Genomic DNA, 22,858 nt, shown 5'->3' with positions numbered 1-22,858 from the left:
TTCACCCAAGCATGTACACTCACACACAGATCCATGCACGTAGTGATACTAGCTGCGCTCTTGCCTAAGGCGGAGATTATCCTGCATTTCATCAGCTTACACATCTCCCCCCTCCTACTTTTCAGCAACTGTCTGTCTCTTTAACACCCTGCCTATCACCCTCTACTACAGCAGCTGTTTGTACATGGAGTATTCACACACACACACACACGCACACCCTGCTCTGCAAACACTACTCAGGTTCATTGACACTATGGCACACCTTCAATGTCAAATGAACTGTAAAAGCCACGGCACAGCTATTAGCAGCTGAATTAGTTTTCTCTGCGTACTCTCTCGCACGGCGAAGTAGCGTATCGAGAAGGGTTTTAGCACGAACAACAATTTGACACCAGAGAACATCAGTCGCCCGTATCACATCAGTGTCAGTGGCCCGGTCCCCACTAGACGATCATGGTAATTGAAGTCCAGCTCATATTTTCTTTACAGTTAATGAAGGTGTTGTGTTACAGCCAGAGTGGACCAGGCCGTTGTCTTATTTCTGCAAAAACTTTTGTGTATTTTGCAGCTTTCTTTTTTAGTTCTTTTTGCAAATGCTTCACTTACTACATATATTTTTTTTTCACTTGACATGTAGTCGAGTGAAAAAAATCAAGGCGCCTCACGAAAGGCTGCGTTTTTCTTACATATTTGGATATATTAATATTTAATAAAATCGCTAGAATTACATAAAGGCCCGTTTACATCTGATGTGCATGATTAGAAAATTGTTACCAAGCATTTTGAAGAAGGTTCACTCTGTTTAAACATCAGTCGTTAAGTTTTTTTGTGCTCCTGACTATTGAAGAGAGAGAGGGGATGCCACAATGAAACACAAAGTGCTGCCTGAGGCCTTCAGGAAGAAGATTGTAGCAGATTATGAGTCTGAAAAGGAAAGAGGTTTAAAGCAGTTTGAAGGAGCTTTGATACAAAGTCTGTATGAAAAATGGTGGACATTAAATGTCCAGATTTGGGACACTGCCTACGTGCCCAAATCTGGACATTTTCCAACAATTCCCAAAAATTCCAGCAGAAGCAACCTTTGCCGAGTGTTGGATTTGAGCAATAAAATTGTTTAAAAAAAAATATCAGCTGTAGTTTATCAAATTCTCTCAAAATCACAAAAAGATGAGAAAACTTTTTTTTTTTAGAATTTCCCAGGATTTCACACGTCGCTTTCTTTTAAAGAATTTTAGATCAAGGGTTTTACCCACACAAAAGAGCTGATGAGCAAAATATCTAACTTTTTTTAATCCTTCAGGAACCCAAATATATCCTCTTTATGACAGAGAGCATAATCTCAGCGCTACCCAAGAGCATCTTTTTCTCGCCTCGTTTTAATTGACCTCTCTCTCTCTCTAACTTACAAAGTAGCACTGAAGAGGACTCTCAATGCAGGTGAAACTAATTCAGCCTCGTTTCTACCGAGATGTGTTGCACATATGGTGCTATTCTGAGCTGAATGCTCCCATTACTGGGCGTCATTTAACCTCAGAGGGCTCGTTTAAATACGCATAATTGGCGGTTGCTAAATCTGACTGAAACCTTTCGGTGCCAAGAACCTTGATTTAGATTTACTGGCCCTGGTACGTTTCTTTTTTCTTTTTTTTTTTTGGAAGAATGCGGGCTCTGTGTGGAAAAGTGATTCATCAGAATCATTTTTGTTGCTTTCTAAGCTCACTTCTAGTCTGAGCAAGCCAGATTCACTCTGCAGCGCTGTGCAGCTAATGCTAATGTCGTAGGAAGGCCGCCTGGCTAAAAATGCAGCACTTCTCTGCCAAACGTGTTGCTCCCTGCCTAATATTTTTTAGGTTTTTATGACTAGAAGTCTGTTATGTGAGGGGTTCTGTTGACATTTCTGTTTGCCGTGATTTCTCAGCTCCCTTTTCCCTTTGGCCTCTCTGCTGCCCCACATGCAGAGATCCGTACCGAGACACAGGACATGGGAGAATGTCAGCGCAGCCCCTGAGGTTCAGCCTGTGCACTCAAGCAGGGTTGCAGCTGCAAATGCTTATCTCCACCGTGTCCCTGCGTGAGCTCAGCATATAAGGATATCTGTTCTAATCTTTGCGAAGGGATTCACGTCTTTGATATCGTCAGAAAGCCCTTAAAATCCCCTGAAAGACTTGAGAGATCTGCCCTTAACATCTGTTGGCCATGTTGCAGAAAATGTTCAGCGGTATTGGAGAAATCTAAAAAAATAAAAAATCCATTCTCATCTTTTTAAAATCTTTTTTTCCATTTGATTTTTGGCTTATTTTAAGTTGAAAACGCAGAGTGCAAGCGACATTTCTGCTGTGAAGCCTCGTCGACGGTGATTTCTGGGATTCCTCTCGGGTCAAACGTTCAGAGCAGTGTGTAAACACTCCCCCCCCCTCCCCCCGGACCCACCCACACCACCCCCACTCCAGTGTTTGCTTATCTTATCTGGCAAACGTTACACATCCACCCGAAAGGCTTCAATCCATCATTCCGGCTGATGGCTATATAAAAGCAGTCAGAATCTGAAGGATTAGTTAGTGATAAAAGTAAGAAGCTAACCTTTTTTTCCCCCCCAATCTGAGCTTTTAAATGACTATTTTAAGATCTTATCCAACTCCATCATGTCACTGGCGAAGGTTTAAATATTAAATGACAAAAGAAATGCAGCTTTTCCCTTTTTCGTCACTCTGATGCAACGTGTGGGTAAACCCGAAGAGTAATTTCTACTACAAAGACTGATGAACATCATGAATGTTCTCCCTCCTGCACTATTCAGGCTCATATTCTGCATTTATCTTGTTTCATTTATATCTCCTGCAAAAAAAAGCCCCATTCTGCACACGGGCTGGAGTTGGTCCCTCCTCCGTGTGCTCAGGAGAGTGTTTATGTGTGGTCCTCGCCTGTAGCCGGCCTGTTTATAACCATGGAGAAAGCCATTTGGGCAGTAGCCAGACAGTCTGCCTCTGGCCCTTTTGGCCTCGGGTTAAAGCAAAGGTGCAGCGCTGCTGAAAGCACAGCGGGGGCAGCACTGAGGAGAGTGGAGGGAGTTTATTTGACGTTAGACCAATTTAAACATGACCAATGAGGGGGCGCAGTAGTATTTTGGATCGGTTTGTAATAATTCAAACTGAATAATTGTAGAAAATCTCACGCCGAGGTCTAAAGATCAGAATGCAAACAGAGCTCCCTTGTTGTTGCGGGTGTAATTTCCCTTGTACAGGGAGTGTGTGTGTGTGTGTGTGTGTGTGTGCGCGCGTCTCAACAGTGTTTATCCCTCTGCCCCCCCTGGGCTGCCTGCTCAGCCTGCCAACCCTAGAGAGGTGCCTCTCAGGTTCAGGGAGGCCAATCCTGCTGCACTGCTTACATAACCTCCTAGGACTGACCCAGTGAACCAAAGACCTCGGATTCCCAGGATGCGATTACGAGTGCGACACAAATGTTGAACGTATCGCATCTAAAGCATAGTGATAGCATAGAGATGCTGGTATTTAGATAATTCGGATTTTTAGATCCTCTGAGTTGCTACAGTACCCTCAAAGTATTCCTAGCTCTGAACTTTTTGTCACAATTTGTATCAAACTCCCTCTACAAATCAGCTTACTCTTGCAGGTTTTTGTCCATCACGAAGGCAGAAAATAACTTATACTAAGGTTTGAGGTTCCTTATGACAAAATGAACATGACATGAATATTTTGCACGCCATAAATTGTGCAAAACATTTTATGAACGTGTCTTTTTTTTTATTTCCTTATGGAACAAATTCTTATTTACAATAACGACCTGGCAGGTAGGGAAGAACAAAAGCACATTTTCACTCCCAGGAAGAGTGGCACCCATTGAAACATACGTTTCTGTTTTGACGGCCTAATTCTCCCAGGTATAAGCCGCTTCCCTGTTGCTTCAATATTTGGATACTTTTAGGTTAGCACCTGGAAGCTGCACGTTTGCATGCAGTAACGGCGCTTCGTTATTATTCAGTACAGCGCTGACTGATTCTGGCTTGTCCTCGAAAGCACGGCCCATTGTCTATGTAACTAATGGCTTTGCTAACAATAAGGGGTTTATTTTGGTGAACTCCCATTCTTCATAAAAATGATGAAGAGTTTCTCTTTTCTTGCCAGAAATCCTGCTCTCGTTGTCACTCATACTTTCCCCCCAGAGAGCGTCCTTTCTTCTTGCACGTGAACGTGGTTCTTATTTGTAAGTCATCACATCTACATGTTCCCATGGTGGCTAAACCAACCTGATTGACTATTAAAATTGTCCTCATTGTTTCACTCCCAGTTAAGGGGACAATGGAAGGGTGGCTAGAAAAAGGAAGGGATTGTAATTATGCCACCCCACCCAAGAGCCCCGTTAAAAATGACAATCCTAATAGACTCTTTCAGACCTAATTATGACTTGTCTGGCCGGAATGAGGTGGATGAAAGCCGGTGTAATTGGGGGATTGTGTTCAAGCTTTGCTTGAGATCTCGAAGTAAAAATGAGCAATTTTTTTACTTTTCTTTTTCTTTTTCTTACATGCATTCTTCTTTCTGTGTTGTCTGATGACTAACAGATTTAGTGAATCAGCTCAGAAAAAAGGAGTTGAAAATTTTAGGCGATGACCACATTTATGTTGCCCCTTCCCCCTTCCGTAGGATGACTGTGGTAAGTATCGAACCATAAAAGTAAGCCGAGTTACCCAGGGGGAACCCATGCATGCCCTGGGGACTATTGGGTAAATTGGTCTCTCCAAGTTGCCCTTAGAGTGTGTATGTATGTGTGCATGGTTTGTCTGTCCTGTGTGTCTGTGTTGCCTTGTGGATCGGTGACGTGTCCGTGTTTTACTCCCTCTCACCCAACAGCTGCTAAAGTTGGGCACTGTTTTTATTTCTATTCATTTCAGTTTAATTATGCACAATTGCCTTATAACTCGATAGTCTGATTGTACAATCTTAAAGTTAATGGTTCACTCAATTTGAACATATTTACAAAAAGAGTAATTATTCTTCTTCTATTGTGAACATTTTCATTTTGCAACCTACAACCCCAAACTCTCCATGTTTTATCTCAGGTGGCCCTCCAGCCTGTTTCCATGACCTGCTGACTTCTTCTCAGAGCAGTAAATTACAACCATTTAGCTAATGAATCCAGCCATTAAAAGCTGATTGCACCAGTCTGTTTGCTCCCTCACTGTGTACATTTCCAGCCGTCGCTGCACCTTTGATGACTTTCAGTGCTATCAGGGCTGTGTGTGCTATCTTTTTGCATCTTCTGGTTAGATTTAGCCACAATCCAGGGAAAACATGACGCAGTTTGTGTCCCAGCATATCTTACTTGGCAAGTTATCTGTAGAGAAACTATGCAGGAAGTACATACAGGACCTCTGTTGGCATGTTGTCTTGCTTAGTTTAATTAAAACATGGATGTCCTGATTTGATCTTAAGGATAGGCTTGGGTTACTGATCAGGGTTTTTGTTGTAATCCTATTGAGGTCCCTAACAAAACTCAGCTCCCAGCTGCCATTGCTGTTGTGGTCTGTGATGTATTTTTTTTTTTTTTTAGATTCTCCTTTTGAGTTAGGCTTTCACTTTTTTATGGGGCCATTTTAAACTAAAATCAGTGCCACGGGGATGGGTTGAAAAACAGTAGTATGAGCTGTGCATCTTTTTGTTTATCTTATGAGCTCAGGTTTTCTTTAAGAACTTTTAAAATCTATTTTTCTTTTACCATTTAGGTTGGATGAGAGACTGTATGGGCTGCTGCAGCTCCCAGTTTGTTTCTGTCATGTGACTATCTTTACTAGCTGAACTGGATATCCCCCAATGTGATGTTACAATTTTCAAGGGAAGGCACACATTTTCTTAATTAAGCCAGAGGAAAAACTTTTCTGTAAGTTTTGTCCAGACAGGATTAATTGGAACCACAACTAAACGTGTTAAACGTGAGCTGTGGGTTGGGGTCAGATGGCACAGTTTAAGCACAGCAGAGGGTTGATCATTTTTCTCCTCTGTCCTAGCACCTGCCTAAAGGATGTTCTTTTCTAATTTGTCTATTTAAAAAGCCAGACTTTAGGAGCTAAATTCCTGAAATAACACCAATTTAAGCGTTTTCCAAAAATAAAATCCTAAATATTGAATCTAAACTCATGTTAAATGTTCTTCATAGAAGCTTTGGCTGTCTTGCTCATTTTCTAATTTTATTTGATTTTTAATTAATTCCTCATATAATTTTTCTGCTTATTTCAGGCTTTTTCCACATATATTTATGTAAAAGATTTATCTCTTTTGCTAGTCCTATAATTATTCCAGTACCCTCACATTTTTGTTATCTTAATGGGCTTTAAATGTATAAAATGTGTAAAATCTAAGGCACGCATTTAGTCTTTCTCCAAAACAAGTATGCTAATTAAATAACTGGCTTAATTCATTATGTTCTATTTTAGATACTCTGTATAGTTTAATACAGGCCAGCTGAATTCAGCTTATTTCTCAGAGGCTTAACAATTATTTTAATTGGCTTATAATCACACATTACTTTCCATTAATGCGCTTTTAAACACCAAGACCCCCTAAAAGGGTAATAAAAACCACAGTAGTTTCTCCTGCTATGCTATCGATTTAGTCATAAAGGCCTCACAACTTCATAAAATCCACAGTTTCCTGCTCACAGCCAGATTTAATCAAAGTGGCAAGAACGTTGCATAACCATGCATTCTTGTGAAGTACAAATCGGCAATTACAAACACCCGATTATAAAATTAGAAAGAGGGGAGTCTGTTCCTTTGCTTTTTTTTCCCTCTGCAGTGCTTTTCAATAATAATAAAAAAAAAAAGAACAGGGCGTGTTGCTGTTTTTTAATAGGGGATTCTGACTGTGGAAAAATCTTTGAAACTCCTCATAAATCAAGCATCTTTCCTTTCATTTTGTTTTGAGGCAGTTTCCCGCAGGATTATTTTCATGCAAATGAATCGCGAGGCGAGAGTTAGACTCGGAATGAAATGAACGACTTTATCTCTGTACGGTGATGTAAACCAACCTTTGTGTTTCTACCGTGTTTTTCCAGAAACACCTTTCTCCGTGGCCCCACTTCTGCTGACCAGCTGGATTCTACTATTTAGCTGAAATGAACTCAGTCCAGCTGTTGTGGCTGCTGTTTCTCAGGAAGGCTCCTTTGTTTGCAACCTTTTGCTCCGATCGTTTCGCGTGGAATTCAAATGCAGGCGCACTTGACTCTTAAGACGAAAACAAAACTACACAAAGGTTAACCATCTCGTTTCATTTTCACCTCAACAGGGTTCAATACTCGGTGCTAATGATGTCAAAATTCTGACAGTTGAAAGTGTTTTTTTTTTTTTCTTTTTTCTCTCTGTAACACTTCTATATGTTCAAGTTACTTTTAATATTTAACTCAGCATTTTTATTATAGTGAAGGTGAAATGCCATCAACTGTTTATTTCCATGTTGTTGCTGTTTGTGTTTTGGGATGGTAGGATGGTGGCTGTGTTGCATTTGTTTAGGCATGTGATAGTGATGCAGTAAAGGATTGTGGAGTGTTTAACTGAAACGGAGAAGCAGTTTCAGCAGCTTGGTTGTTATGTCACAGCATCGAAATTTATATAATCTTGCTTTTCAGCCATAATAGCAATATTGATATTGCCGTCAACCCAAATCCTCACGTCGGCGCATCTCTAGTTGTGAGTACAGTGCTAGATTTTTTTTATTTTTTTTTTTTATGTAGATTTTTCAATGAATACAAAACCTAGAACTAAAGGGAGTTTCTGCTTTTTAATAAGTGAAATTATTTAATTACCCATAACAGCTGCAATATATGAAATTAAAATTTCACCTCAAAAAATGATTTATTCTTACATCTGTCGGACTACAACAGTGTTTGACCCACTGATTTATTATTGCAGCATTATGGGATTTATTAATACTGCTGTTGGCTCTGTGACCTTTTGTTTGGGGCTTATTGAGGTAACGTTAGAGGCCATCTGCTGCCAAAAACAATTCACCTCCTTAGTGCTCATACTGAGCTGCATTTCTGAGAGACGACAGTGAAAGTTATGGGCTGTGACAGAAAAAGGAAAGCGGGAGAACATCGGCTTTCTTTCCCAATAGAGTCGGTAATTGACTGTAATCCTGTTTGGAAGAGTGAAAGAGACAGATTTGGGATTGGCTCTGCTGCGCGAGACTTTCACAAGTAATGTGAGCACATGTACATAATGTATGTCTCAGAACTGTCAAAAGCTGGGGCCTCCGTGGAAAAAGAGGCCGCTTGTTGCACACTGTCAGTTTTCTGGACCCAATCCCAGCTATCGGTAAGAATGCGTTCTCGTTTTCCCTCCGCTCTGCGTCGGACTACTTTCATTGCCGTGCGGCGCCGTTAGAAAAAAAACAAAAACAAGTTGGTTCAACAGAAATGCAGGGGAAGAAACCACCAGAAACAATAGGCACCGAGTGTCAAATTAGAAATGTAAATTCTTCAAATGCAGCTTATCAGCAGCAGATTGGAAAATGTTAGTTGTGCCGGCGCATTCAGAAACAATAGAGCTGTCATCAGTCTAACATTGTGCCGTGCACGTCCTTGATTATGTTTGTGCGTTTAACTGTGAGTGTAACAATGGCGGTCGTCCGTTCCGAGCGGCTCGGAGAGCATCAATGGGCCACCAGCTGGGATAATAACAGATTAAAAACAGCAGCACAATCAGCATTACACTCAAAACCTCGGAGGGGCTTATTTTTATGGTAATGCTCCAACACTGATGTTGATCCATTTGGAAGATTTCAGATTACAATCAAAAGAGATACCTTCTTAGATGCCGACAGCTGGATCGGGTTTAACATATATACGTTTTTTTGACTAAATCTGCGTTCAGGTCTCGTTTTCAGTTTCACCGGCTCTGACCTTGTACTGGGGTTCTTATGCAGATTTCAAAAGAAAGGAATTCAACTTAACTTTTTTTTTTTTCAGATTTACTCAAGTATGAGGAAAAAATAGGTGAATGGAAACATGTTTTGCTCTTCCAGATGCTGTTCAGTCTTTTCTTGAAAAGTCATCGGTCTGTCCATCCGTCCCTCTGTCCATCTCTCCATCTCAAGTTTGTCCATCCATCTGTTTGCCCATTCACCAGTTCACCTGTCTATCCGTCAATTTATTCTTCCATCCTTACATCCATTAGTTTATGCATCCATCTGTTTGTCTGTCAATCTGTCATTTTACCTCTCAGTATGTCCTCTACTCATTAGTTTGTCTAACCAGCTGCTTTGTGTCCATCCTTTATTTTGTCCATCTAACCACCCTCCTATCAGTTTGTCCAAACATCCATCCTGTCATCCATTAGCATTTGTGTCCATTTGTCCATCCGTCCACTTCTGTGGATACGTTTGCCATAAATTAAAACAACATTTTTGTGTTCATACTTTGATCAGAGAAATCTACAGAGAATTCTGAGAGTTAATCTCATAAATGACATGGAAAAACTTATAGGGACCCCTCTAATGTTCTTTTTTTTTTTCCATCTTCCCCCGTCTCTGTGTTCAGGTTCCTCTGCCTTGCCCAGTAATATGGCCTATTTTGGAAGCTCCCAGGAGGAGGAGGACCTGGAGGAGGAAGAAGATGAGGAGGAAGAGGAGGTGCGGAACAGCACAGGAGTCCACACACAAGGTGCGGGCGGCAGCAGTCAAGCCTCGGGCTCCTCCTCTTGCAACTCTACACCTCGCAAGGGCAAACTCCCCGCCAGGCAGCCGCTCAATGGGCACGGTAAGGGCCAGAACTGGAGGTCGGAACAAAGCGCGCCATGTGTTTATGACTAACAAAATGTTGAGTTCACACACCAGACTGCATGTTTTTAGTTAGTGTAATGTACCACAAAGATCCCGGTGAGAGGAGTTAATGAAGGAGAGAAAGACAGGAGTGAGGCAAGTGGAGAAGAGCTAGAAGAGAAAACAAAGAAGAACAAAAAAAAAAAAAAAAGCAGAGAGGAACACAGGCGAAGGATTACATACCTTTAAGAATAACTAGAGCTGACCTGAAAGTTCAGAAGCATGCACGTGGATCATAAACAAACAAAAGACAGACGTGTAGTTCTTGTTCTCATTTGTGTGCACATGTTAGTCTGCACATGTAAGCAGATAGCTGTTCTGCTTTGAACCGTGGCAACGAGAAGCATGCAGCGTAGAGTTGCAGAGCAGTGCATCAATTCTTTCCACCCCAATTAACACTTATCTTACTAAGCCCTAACAAGGTGTTTATGCACATTCTGCAACAGCTGTCCAAGACCCCAGACACACACACACACACACAACACACGTCCAGCATATGTACACCCCTAGGGGGCAGCGCGGACATTCAGATGAGAGCACACATTTGTGCACATGGCGCATGACATTTAGAAAATCCCACACAAGCAAAAACCCAAGGACCCCAGCATATATATATTATATTGATCTTATTGCATAGACTTAAGCTTATGCATAAAATTAACACTTGATAAATTTATAAGAAGTCTGAATCGTATTAAATTTGCATTGATAGGCTGTTGTAAGATGCTCATGGTATGATCATTTTAAGTAAAAAAAAAAACAAAAAAACAAACAAAACATCTTATTTACACAGATTTTCCAACATAATCCAACTTCAACTTAGCTTTTAATTTGATTTGACGAATAGTCTAGAAAGTGAATCTTTATGGGATGTCTTGGATATCAACAAAACATCCAGTTTTGAAATGTTGTTGCCTTAATAACAGCGATAGCTTGTGCTCTGCCAGATTCCACACCTTGAAGGTGCTTTTTGCAACCATCTCCAGTTGGATAAAACTCCAGCCGTTATTTTTTTATAGGTACAGGGGGTGAATCCTGTAACCTCAATATGACTTTTACATACACAAATTTAACCCATGGGTTTTTCTTCCATCCAATCCGATGTTTTCAATGAAGCAGGGGCCAAGTTTCATCTTTCCTCCCCCTTTCCGTCCCCGACTTTAACTCCTTTCTTGGTGTGTAAAATGTCTCTTCCCCTCAACCCCCTGGAATGTAGAGGAGTAAACTGGAGAGAGATTAATGGGATTTAGAACAAGGTGAAAACATCTTTTAGATTTGTGTGTTTGAACTCTCACATTGAGACTCGGGCTGGTCTCTTGGAAGCACACAGGCTTCCCTCATCTTTCCTTAGAACACATGTAGCTAAAACATTAAACTGTACATGAAGTGCAAACAGAAGGACAGTGAAACCTGTGTGAACAGATCCAGACTTGTTCTGAGCACGAGGACAGCTTATTCTCCTTTTCTTATCTGGCACACAAGCGGTGTTTGCAAAGCAACTTGGCGCCTTCTCTGTGATATGCTAAATAAATAGATAAGAAAGAAAACACGCAGATATGCTTCGTAGGGGGACAATAGAGACGGGTGAGGTTAAGGACGCCGAAATGGACATTTGCGTATCCGAGAGCCGACGGCATTTAAAATGTACCTTGCTGAATTAGGATTTGTCAAATGGGACAGTTTAATATGCGTCTTGGGCTCCTGTCCAACAGGAAAGCTTATATGGGCTCTTGGGGAGAAGAAGAGCGGGGAAGCCAAAAGGAGAACGAGGGCAGTTGAGAAAAAGGAAAAATGAACATTGGTGAAATGCTGAGAGATGTTTTACTCAGGAAGGTAGAGGGAGGCAGGAAATACTTTTACATTGTCAGTCATTCATCAGCATTCCCTCTTTCTGCTACTATTTCTCATTTTTGGCCATCTGCCATGTTGACTCGGCTGAATTAAACAGCTTTTAATGGGTCCCGTTTATTTTTTTTGTTTTTTGCTGAGCTCACTTCTCAAAATGTCAAGAATTTTCTCTCTCAACAGGCCAGGGGCAACATGAGACCTCCAGACGCTCACAAGTGTTGGAGTGCATGCACTCGTGTACTGTATGTCCTCTATGCAGTCTGGCATCTAAAGGCTCGCAGAAACACGAAGTCAAAGCTGGAAAGAGGCCTATTTATGGTGCATGTGGCATCACCTGCAGGTCTCCAAAACCCATTTTGAACCGGCTCATTGACGAGCAGCATAAAGACGTCTTCATCCACTCTGTAAATCATGCATATTCTAGCGAATCTGCCAAAAGTTTGTCACTCTAATGCATATCCAGGTTTTTCCACTTGGTCGTTGTGGTTGAAACCCTCTGGAGCTTATTGACATTGACAGTAACTTGAAAAACTCACACTATGACTTTAATAGCATTCCTGCTTTAGGAACTTTCCACATTCCCGTTTTAAAACCTTTTATGGATGCGATGTTAGCTTGTTGTACCCCATTAAAGTTTTTTCCTGGGTCTATAGGGCTAAATATCTTCTCACTCGTTATAGAGCTGCTAATAACTGAATTCTAGCCTGTTGAACTATTAGCTCCTATATGACTGAAGAATAAAATTAGAATCAGTGTTGGCGCATTGCTGTCTTAATCCACCCAAATGGATCCTTGTACCTTGAGCTAGCTCAGTAGCCTTTAGCAATAGGTCTTACCAGCAGCACTCCTTGACTTTGTTTTTGGCATGTTACAACCCCAAACGTGTATTTTCTCAGAATTTCACGTGATGGACCAACAGAAAACAATCCAGGGCTTTAAAGTGAACGACTCCGATGTGTTGTGTTTTTTTTTAATCTTTTGATCAAAAAGCGAGATATGCAGCCTTTTTGATGACTCCAAACAACACAGCATTTACAGGAAAGCTGATGAGGGGTGATCAAAAGATGGATAAAACTCATTGCAGTGCTGGAAGAAAACCTGTTAGAGTGCAACACGTATTCTACTAGGACAAAATAGCTGCTGAATTAGGATTCGGCTGTAATTGCAGCAAAATTGAGCTTGCTGGTCTTTGTCGATAAAACACGTTAAGGTTCTTGGTTGTAACATGGCAAACTGTGAACAAGTTCAAACTGCAGTTATAAACACTAATGATAATAATAACGATAAACATTATTCTGCCCAACCAGTTTGCTCTCTCCATTGACTTCACCTTAAATTCCCCAAAGTAGAGTAAGACATGGTTCCTTCCCCCCATCAAACATCTTTATTGTAGAACCGCCTTCCAGCATTTTCTCTGTTACCTTAAAAGCACGTCTTAAAACATTCTTTTGGCATAAAAGTTATAGTTGATTCTCAGTCCTTTACTCTGTTAGAGCACTAAGAGACTTCTGCTCAGTATCACAACCTTAATTCTGCTTTTTATATGTATAATGTATTAATATCCTGTTTTTTTTTCTATCATTAACTTTGTCCTTTTTCTTCTAGCAGGTATCCAAGCCGTAGCACGTTTGTGTTTTTTTGTGTCTCTCTCCTGCTGTCCCAACCCCCAACTGGTCAAAAGCAGATGGCTGCCTACCCTGAGTCTGGTTCTGCTGGAGGTGTCTTCCTGTTAAAAGGGAGTGTTTCCTCTTCATTTTCATTGCCTGTTTCTCAGTGCACGCTCAGGATGGGGGATTGAATCGAATCAAACGTTCGATGCAATTCGTTGGTTTGCCTTGCTACTGCAAGGCTGCTTAAAGAAATGCAATTATATGGAATTGGATTGAAGCAAATGGGTTCAAATTGGGTTATACTGGATTGAACTGAATTCGACTGGATGGATTTGGCCTCTCATTGAACTTAATCTGAACCTCAGTGCCTTGAGATGACCTTTTGCTATGAATTGTAGCCTCAGAAAATGAACTGAAATGAATGAATGAATGAATTGAAAGAGTTCATCCTGTTGCTGCACTTTTAGAAGAGCTCCGGTTAAAATCCGGGTCTCTTCATACAGATATGTTTCAACCTATGTCTCTTTATTATTATTATTATTATTATTATTATTATTATTATTATTATTACTATTATTATGTGTTGTGCTTGTGAATAGTCATTCTTGAATAAGTCACGAATGCTAAAAGCAACACCGCTGATCCATCTTCCTTCAATTCCTTTCCAGTTTTTAACAACCACAGCAAAGCAGGGACCAGGGAGAGTCCGAGGCCGAAGGCAGGCACACACAGCAGGGACTCGCCCGCTCCTCCACTGCCGCCTCCTCCGCCGCCTCCTCCGCCTCTACTGAGGGAGCGCAGCGAGCGGGCGGAGGCGCGGGAGCATGCCAGGGAGCTCCAGGCCTTGGCCAGCAGTCGGGGCACCGCCAACGGGTTGCCATCGAGGAGAGCGGCTGAGGAGCTACGGAAGCAGGTATGGTCTGGATTAAAGCTGCCGTGGGTCTACTGGAGACGGCGTTAGCAAGATGCTAATAGAAGAAACAGATAAAGGATGCAGTTTTACAGAGACATTTCTGTGGTTGTCTATTAGTTTTGAATACAAATACTTCTCAGCACTTTAGGATACCAACAAAAAGTTAATTTAAGTTGAAAAGTGAAACTCGTACGTTACATGGATGAATTGTGTGCAAAGTGATGTCTGCTAAGTGTTTATTTCAATTCACTTTGATGATTATGGCTTCAAGCTGATAAAATCCCAAAGTTCAAAGTCTCAGATGATTACAATATTTCATAAGCCAAATAAAATAAGAATTTTTATACATTAAATGGTAGCCAACCTTTATTTCCATGTACTTTTCAACCAAACCCCCTTTGTAGCATTAATTACTGCATTTATGCAGCTCTTGAACTCTTACAACACAAAGTATTCATTGCTTAACCCCCTGCCTTAATTTAAATTTAAAGTTAAATGGGACCACAAACAACTTGGTTGCATTTGCGACCAAGCAGTTTTGGTCACAAACGCTGTTTGAGCAGGTGATTTCAAAGAGTGACCGATATCTGCCTCTCGTTGCAGAGGATAGTTGAAAAATGATCATCATCATCTAGCAATAGAGCCTTTACAGATCCTTTTCTTTTTTTCTTTTTCTTTTTTTGTGCCATGGTTAGTTTATTGTTGAGCAGGTAAAAATTCCAAGAAAAAATTTTTAAAACAAAAATAATTTTGCTTTGTTTTTTTTAACTGCTGTGTGATATTTATGGCGAGTACTTTCAGCAACAATTTTGGGCTGCGTGGCAGAAACAAAAGCTTAGCATACATTGCTCTGTACTGAATCTGAATCGTATGCTTTTCAGTGTTTGACCTAATAGGAAAAAAAAAATTAAGTTGTTTGTGATTTTCTAATTTATTAAGATGCACCTGCATACCATCTTCAGAGGTTTTGGTTTATTTTATTGTTAGCATGCTCTTAATTTCTTTTATCCTCCCATCTGCTACATCTTCCATTCATCTCTCTCTGTATGATTAATCCCAACTCCTCTTTGCCTCTCTCTCTCTCTCTCTCTGTCTCCTCCACGCTTTTTCCTTTGCTCTGCATTTCTTCCCTCACTTTCCGCATGGTTCAACCTACCCTCTCTTCCGCCTCCTCTCTTCTTCTTCTCCTCCATCCATTGTGTCTGAGAGAGTAATGATTGTGTTTTGGCCTCCTGCGACTGCAGCTATATTTAGTAGCGCTGGCAGAGAGCTGCGAAAATTCTGCCTTCCCTCTTTGTGGCACTTAACGGGTTTCAAGGAACCCCGCAAAGTGAAAACACAGGAAAAGAAGGCCCGACGAAAGCGTCGGTTCGAAAACGGGCTTCGCCTTGTCACGTTGGACAATTAAAAGCGACTGTCTGCTGAGGCTCTTTGTTTTGGCTCGCCTTTTTTCTCCTCTCCACCTTCTACATTATGATTCCCAGCCTTTTAAATGCCAGTCTTCATCCTGCTCACTGTTGCATGGCGCAGCTGCTAATGCACACTTAGACCCATAGTTTATGTTTTAAAGTGGTTGGTATTGTCCACTAAGAGCAGCAACGAATCTTAATGAGACCGACTTCCTGCCAAGACAAACTTTATAATAATTTCCTAGCAGTCTGTTGGCACTCTGTGTGATATTAAGACTTACTTTACGTTTCTTTCTACTCTTTTCCTCTCTGCTCACTCATCTTCTCTGTCTCTTTTCCTTAATTTACCCATAAATTAGAGCGAAAAGTATGTGTTCACCATATGAACTCAAGATACACATGCACATTTATTCACCCACTGAAAAAACGCGGGCTCAGCCATACCAAAGGTGAAGTGATCATCCAGGCAAAAAGCAATCCAGAGTTTGTGTATGTTCAACCTGAAGGGCTACAAGCATTATCATAATGCAATTTGCTGCGACTCGGCTCTCGCTAATTTAATAGCAGCGTGTATCAACAAAATCCGTGCAAATTCAAAGGACCCTTCAGAAAATAATAGAGTCTATGAGATTGATAAGACAAAATGAAGCCAAATTATGTCTTAATGTTGGTTCTGGTATCGCACAGATTATGTCTTTATATATTTGAGGATGATATGAATGCCTCTGCAGAAGTATGACTTTGTCATCTGTAGAGTTCCTTGCAAAAAATGTTGTTCATTTTAAACTTTTGCATTGGATCGAAAGCATCAGTTTTTACCACAGATTTTGAACTGGATTTATGTCTGGGCTTTGACTGGGCCATTGTAACGGATGAATACGGTTTGATAACCACTGTGTTGCTGTTCAGGCTGCATGTTTAGGGCCTCTGTCCTGCTGGAAAGCGAACCAGTATTTAGAGCCTTGATAACACATTTTCTTATAGGAATATCCTGTTTTTAGCTCCATCCATCTTCCCTTCAGCTCTGACTAGCTTCCCTGTCCCTGCTGGAAAAAGAAGGGAAAAAAAAAAAAAACCCAGCATGTAACCACCCAGTTTAATGGTGGGGACGGTGTGTTCAGAGTATTAGTTTTCGCCACATAAGGCATTTTGCGTGTTGGCCAAATTTGGTCTCATTTGGCTAGAACACATACTTCTACTTACTTTCTGTGTCCCTTACATGACTTGTGGTAAACTGCGGATGGGCTTCTTTCAATAATTCAACAGTCCGGCCACTTTTCAATAAAAGCCACATTTGGAGTATGAATGAATTGCAGATGTCCTGTTGACATCTGTAATTTTGTTGGCAGATTTGGCCGCCTGGAGCTCTGGATCTCGGCAGCAGCGCCTATTTAGGCTCTTGTTTTGTAACTAAGCTGTGCTCCTTGATCTTCATGGTGCAGTTTGTTCACTATTACTCCTAACAAACCTCTAAGGCCTTCACAGAACAGCTGGACCTATATTGAAATTAATTAATTACACACAGGTGCACTCTAATTACTAATCAGTGCTCTTAATTATTTTGTCTTCACAATTATGTGCTACTTTGTGTTGGTCCATTACATGAATTGAAGTTTATGGTTTTAATGTGGAATAATTTTGAAAGGTTGAAGGGATGATACAGTCGTGAAAATGATACCACACAATATCCAAAACATCAAAAACTAGCACTGAGAAAAGTTGCTAGAAAAACAAACGCACAAACAGACACGTCACATCGAAAGGTCCCGATCATCGGCACTGATTTGAGTTCGTATTTTGTGTAACTTTGTCACATCCTATATCTTGGAACATGTTTCCTTGCTCTTTTTATTGGCCAGAAATCCTTGATTCATAGAAAACTGCATCACTACAGGAAATTCAGAACATACGAATGTAATTGTTTCCCCTCAAATGTCACAAACTTGCCATCTACTAGTTTTCGCTGTCGCTGTGAGAACATGTAGGAGCAACTGGCAAGACCAAATCTCCATGTTGGGCTTCTCCTCTCTTTCCCAGGGTTAAATTTCCTCTTTTCTTTTTCTATTCTCTGTCTGGCCTTCTCCCTTCTTCTGTCTGTATTCATCCCCTCCTCCTGCTCCTCCTCTCTGGGCCAACTCCTGCAGATGTTGGTTATAAAATAAAAAAAAAAAAGAGTCTTCCTGCAAGCCCTCAGCTGGGCTATAGCAACACATGATGTCATCTAGACCCTCCTCCCTCTCCCTCCCCTTCCTCTCACGTGCAGACGAAGTCCTTTCTGCTTCTGTTTGCTCTTGGCTCTTGGTTTTCTCTCAATTGGTCTCATCGTCCCTCTGAGTCCGTTCAGATTTTTATTGCTTTGTGTCATTTTTTTGTGCTGCTTTCTTTCCTTGTTTCCCTGCTTTCATTCCTTCCCTGCCCTTCTGTCTCTTTATTTACCAGACAGTAATTGCACGGACAACCATCAGAACAGGTCTGCTGAGCCCCCTTGTGGTGGAAAGTGGGACTGTCAGTCTGAACCGCTTGGTCAGCAAACCGTAGCTGGTTAGATATCAGTCAGTCTGAACAAAGTTAATTAGTTTTAGTATAAACACCATGAAGAAAACAAACAGCTCGGACATTTTGGGTCATTCGAAAATCAGTCTAATTTGTAAGCAAGGCACTCCTTCACAATATTCATCACATGCTGATAAATTCTCCGCTTTATTGTTTGGTTTCTTTTCCCTTTATTTCACACCTTTCCAACACTCCCTCCTTCTTTCCTTTTCACCCTTTTTTTCCCTCAACCATTGTGTGCATGTGTGTTAGGAGGAGGGGGAACTGATTGACGGAGGCTGGGTTAGGTTTCAGCGCGCCCTTATCTTTTAATGGCCCGGTCTTTGTGTTGGCCCCTGCCACCTGAGACGAACACAATACAATACAATACATGTGCATGCACACGCACGCACACACACACACACGCTCTCACCGGCATGAATATGAGTGTGATGTGAGAGGCTTTCAAAGGAAAACCTGTCAATGGGCCGGCTGTAGCTCACCTCCTGTGGTGCCCCGGCTGTGATTGATAACTCCATCTCTACTTTCTTCTTCTCCTCACCCCCCATTCTTCTCTTCAAGCTTATCTAAACAGAGGAGCATAAAGACCCCGCAGACAGATTACAAGAACCCCAGAAACATTTCTCATGTCTTTATGAAATGTAAAGTACTCTTGCTGTGCTTTTGAACAGTGGAGAACAGAATAACAATCAATCAAAATTTTTATGCTGGATAGCATCAGCATAAAGTTGGAAATATGTTTCAAGTTATTATTTAATTATGAGTCATAAGGAAAATATCAGTTTGACTAAATAAGGCCTGGAACTGAACCCTGTGCTACCCCATGGACAGGATCTTGGCGTTGAATGCACCAGAAAGGCCTCTTTGTCCAGATGAAATGGCTCAGGAGATAGATTTTTCTGCTTTACCCATTAGCTTTAAAAAAAAAAAATTAAAAAACCTTTCAATTTATAAGTTTCTTAACTCTTTATTCACACAGAATAATCTAAAGGAAGGTAGAAATTCACTAAAGAAAAGATAATCCCCAAGTTGGTGTGAAAGAAAGACATAAAAATAACAAAGATAAGAAAGGTAAAGCTATGCCGGATTCTAGGTGCACAAATGAGCGTTACTACAGATCCTTCCTCCCAGCAGCTGTTAGACTATATAACCATCGCTGCTCCCAACAAGCTCAAACTCAGTGTTTCCATATTATCCTACTATTGTGTGTGTTGGAAGATCAAGCATAAAAAGAACAAGAGCAGCAGAATATAACTTGATCAAGGGAAATGAGGTTGACATTTGCCAGACCCAAAAAAAAAGTTCAGCTGTAAACTGGCTGTGGACTCTCTCAACAAGCAACAGGACAACCACGTTTGTTCCTGAAACTCTCACTCACGCACTTCAAAGCACCCGTCCAATAAAAGACAAGCAAGTAAAAAAGGCTATTTTTGTTTAGCCAAATGGGATTTTTACCACGTGCCAATGACCCCCACCTCCTACCTCATACTGTACAGCCATCTGTTAATGGAAACCACAGAGCCATCCCTGCTTCTCAGCTCATGTTTTTCATGTTTTTTCTTTTGCTCTCTAAACTGTTGTTTATCCCCTCATGTTGTGGGTTTGCTCTTGTATAAATCTGAGGCACAGTGTTGACAGTAAATGGAAGATTTAAGCAGCCTAGTCGATTTTTTTTTTTTCTTTTTTCCAGACTTTACTTGCCGAACGCAGCGTTCCACAAATAGCTTAGGATCTGTCTAACCAAACGTTTCAACATGCAGCTAGAAACGGTGTGTGACCTCTTCATTAGGAAACACCCACGTTCCTACGAGTTGTTCTTCCTGAAAATAATATCTGTGTGGGCATATTGTGGAAAATTATCTTAATTATTATGTCGGCACGGTTGTATTTATAACTCAGAGTTAATTTGAAACACAGCAATGACACAAAATGTAATCAGACCCATCACCACCTTTTTTTTCCTAGAAAGCATCCCTAATATTCTGCTAATCTTTTTTGTTTCCCCTCTCTATTTATCTCAGGTCTCGAAAGTGAATGGGATGACGCGGGCTGGCTCGGCACAAGCTGTCAGCGGTGCCAGGAAGAACCACGACTTACGACTGCCGTCCAAAACTGTGAAGAAGTACACAGCCACCGTGTCCAAGGGCCACGTCACCTACACCAAAGCCAAACAGAAAGAACTGGGCAAGAAAACCAAACTCAGCAGCAGTAACAAACACAACAGCGCCGCCTCGGCATCATCGTCAGCGAACAATCACAATCAGCACAGCCAGCCAGCAGCCAGCAATCGGCTGGCCAACTCAGGAAAAGCAGCGGCACCAGCCCACCACAGCAATGCAAAAACCCGCAAACAGGTGCTATTATCAAACGGGCTGCACAAAGCGGCGGTCAACGTGCGACCCAACGGCAGGCTAAACGGGCAGTGGCACAATGCCTCAGCCAAGGAGGACGGGCAGAAACAGTGCCAGCAAGGCCACGGGGAGTGCCCGGGTCGAGAGGGACTGCGAAACTCCAAGCGGCGTCTGGAGGTGGTGCTTAACTCTGTGAGTACTGGGGTTGTTGTGCAGAAAGCCAAAACGAGTGGCTCCGAGGCCAAAAAGGCCAAGCTTCAGCCCGCACCACTGGAGACGCGCAGCAGCAGCAAAAAGGTGGCCAACGACGAGAGAGCTGCCAGGCAGAACGGCACCCTTACCACTCCGGTTTCTAATGGACACGATGCAGAGCAGCCCACCCCGCCTAAACAGACTCAACCTGCTACTCCACTTCCACCTTCTACTCCACCGCCTCAACAAACGCCACCTCCTTCTACACCAGCAGCCAACGTGGAGCCAGTGAACCAGCGGCCCAAGCGCGCATCGGCCGGCAAGCTGATGTTGATACGACAAGCACAGCAACAGCAAAGCAGGTTGCATGGTCGCAGCTCCTCCTCATCCCCCTCAGTAGGCCACAATAACGCACCAAACCCCAGTCGAGCCAGCACTACCTCAGACCCTCAGCAAACCTCTGCCTCCTCTCCCTCGTCCTGCAACAACTCGTCTATGCTTCCTCCCACCAACGGCCCAGGCCAGATCAAACCAGCAGCGTTGCGGCTCGCGGACCGCGACAAGGAGTGGGAGCACGAGAAAGAGCTGACGCGGCAAAAGGAACGTGAGCAGGAGAAGGAGCGGGAGCGCCAGCGGAGCAAGCCAGAGGGCTGGGCGGCGCTGGGCGAAGTGCCGGTCTTCCGGCCCACTCAGCGAGAGTTCCAGGACCCTCTGGTGTACTTGGACGCAGTGAGGGAACAGGCCGAGGTGTCTGGCATGTGCCGTGTGGTGCCACCGCAAGACTGGCGGCCGGAGTGCAAGCTGAATGAGGAGATGCGCTTTGTTACACAGGTGCAGAGGGTCCACATGCTGGGCCGACGCTGGGGCCCAAATGTGCAGCGGCTGGCTTGCATCCGCAAGCACCTTAAATCTCAGGGCATTACCATGGATGAGCCACCCGTCATTGGTAAGAGAGCCAAATGGGAAGGCACGTTTGGTTGTGAACGGGAAAACTACTTTTAGTAGTATTCGAAATGATTAAGTGTTAAGCTGCAGGCTTCTGCAGATAAACACTGAGAACAAGACCTCTTGATTGTACAGGAGTGAATTAAACCATGACAGTCAGTTTTGAAGCAGTAAGCATTCGGGATTTTTAAGGTGTAGATAGAAAGGATGGCACTCGGGTACAAAGTAAAACAAAACCTATTTGGAATTTAGCAGAGTGTTCACTAATAGCTGTGTTTGAGAAATACCAATCAGTGAAATGTCATAATGTTGCTCCTCCTCTTTGCATGTGTTGTCATTTTTTATTCTTCCAACAGATTTCATGTTGTCTATAGAGGACAGTAACAATATGTGTTGTTTTGGCACAAAACTTGAAGGCTAGTAAAGATGAATCTTTCTTCCTCTTCCTGTTAGCTTATAAATCTTTACCAGACTTCCAGTCACCTTAATTTTTTTATTATGATAATATAGAGAAAACTTTTCATTTTTGATGACCGTGTATGCTGTCATGCATCTACCAGGGTGTTGTTTTCATTTTTTTCCTTCAGCTTGTTTCGTTGTTTATATAGAGCCTCATTTAAATCAGCTCAGTGTAGCGAGTGCTGTTGCAGCTGCTAGCCAGACAGAGCTGGCATCCAGTTTGCCACAATGGAGTGTCTGTCACCAGCCAAAATATCTTTCCTCTCAATGACTTCCTGTAGCATCGCCAGGAAATCAGTTTGGCATCAAGAGCAATTTGCCTCTCTTTTTGCCAGAGTGATCGCCTAGAGAGTTGTTTTTTACAATGCGTAATGACCAAATTAAATAATTTAAGATGATGAAAAGGTTTGATCTGATCTGCGAGTGCTACGCCTGATGCTGCAGTTCTCACTCTGTGAAAATGCACATGCAGAACGGGTTATAAAGTTGCTCTGGTGTCACTCCTCTGACACCTGACCTTGTGTGTCGAGGTCTCGGTAAAAACAGAGACATTAGATTTTTTTTAATATTGCTGTCATGTTGGATAATAGGGACACAAACCAGCATGTTCCACTGAAGAGAGGGAAGATTCTGTAAAAATATCAAAATGGTTTAGCATCTTTTATATAGACTGTTAGAATAATTAGCATTGTTAGCTTTATTAACTGTGAACTGAAGGTATTCTGTGGGCAATTTGCTTTAAGGATTA

At 42.0% G+C, this 22,858-nt stretch overlaps 1 protein-coding gene across 1 annotated transcript in view; it reads left to right on the top strand.

Annotated features, from left to right (window-relative positions):
- jarid2b (jumonji and AT-rich interaction domain containing 2b) overlaps positions 1 to 22,858 on the top strand; it is a 111,779-nt gene that overhangs the window by 78,306 nt on the left and 10,615 nt on the right. Inside the window, exons 5-7 of the mRNA XM_007547774.2 lie at positions 9,550 to 9,768; positions 13,957 to 14,201; positions 20,185 to 21,652. Coding sequence (XP_007547836.1) covers positions 9,550 to 9,768; positions 13,957 to 14,201; positions 20,185 to 21,652 — 1,932 coding nt within the window. The remainder of the gene's footprint in view (positions 1 to 9,549; positions 9,769 to 13,956; positions 14,202 to 20,184; positions 21,653 to 22,858) is intronic.

This window comes from Poecilia formosa, unplaced genomic scaffold, assembly GCF_000485575.1.
Source record: "Poecilia formosa unplaced genomic scaffold, Poecilia_formosa-5.1.2 Scaffold21, whole genome shotgun sequence".
Lineage (NCBI taxonomy): Eukaryota > Metazoa > Chordata > Actinopteri > Cyprinodontiformes > Poeciliidae > Poecilia > Poecilia formosa.
The sequence above is the reverse complement of the archived record's forward strand: the minus strand, read 5'-3'. Positions and strand labels throughout refer to the sequence as shown.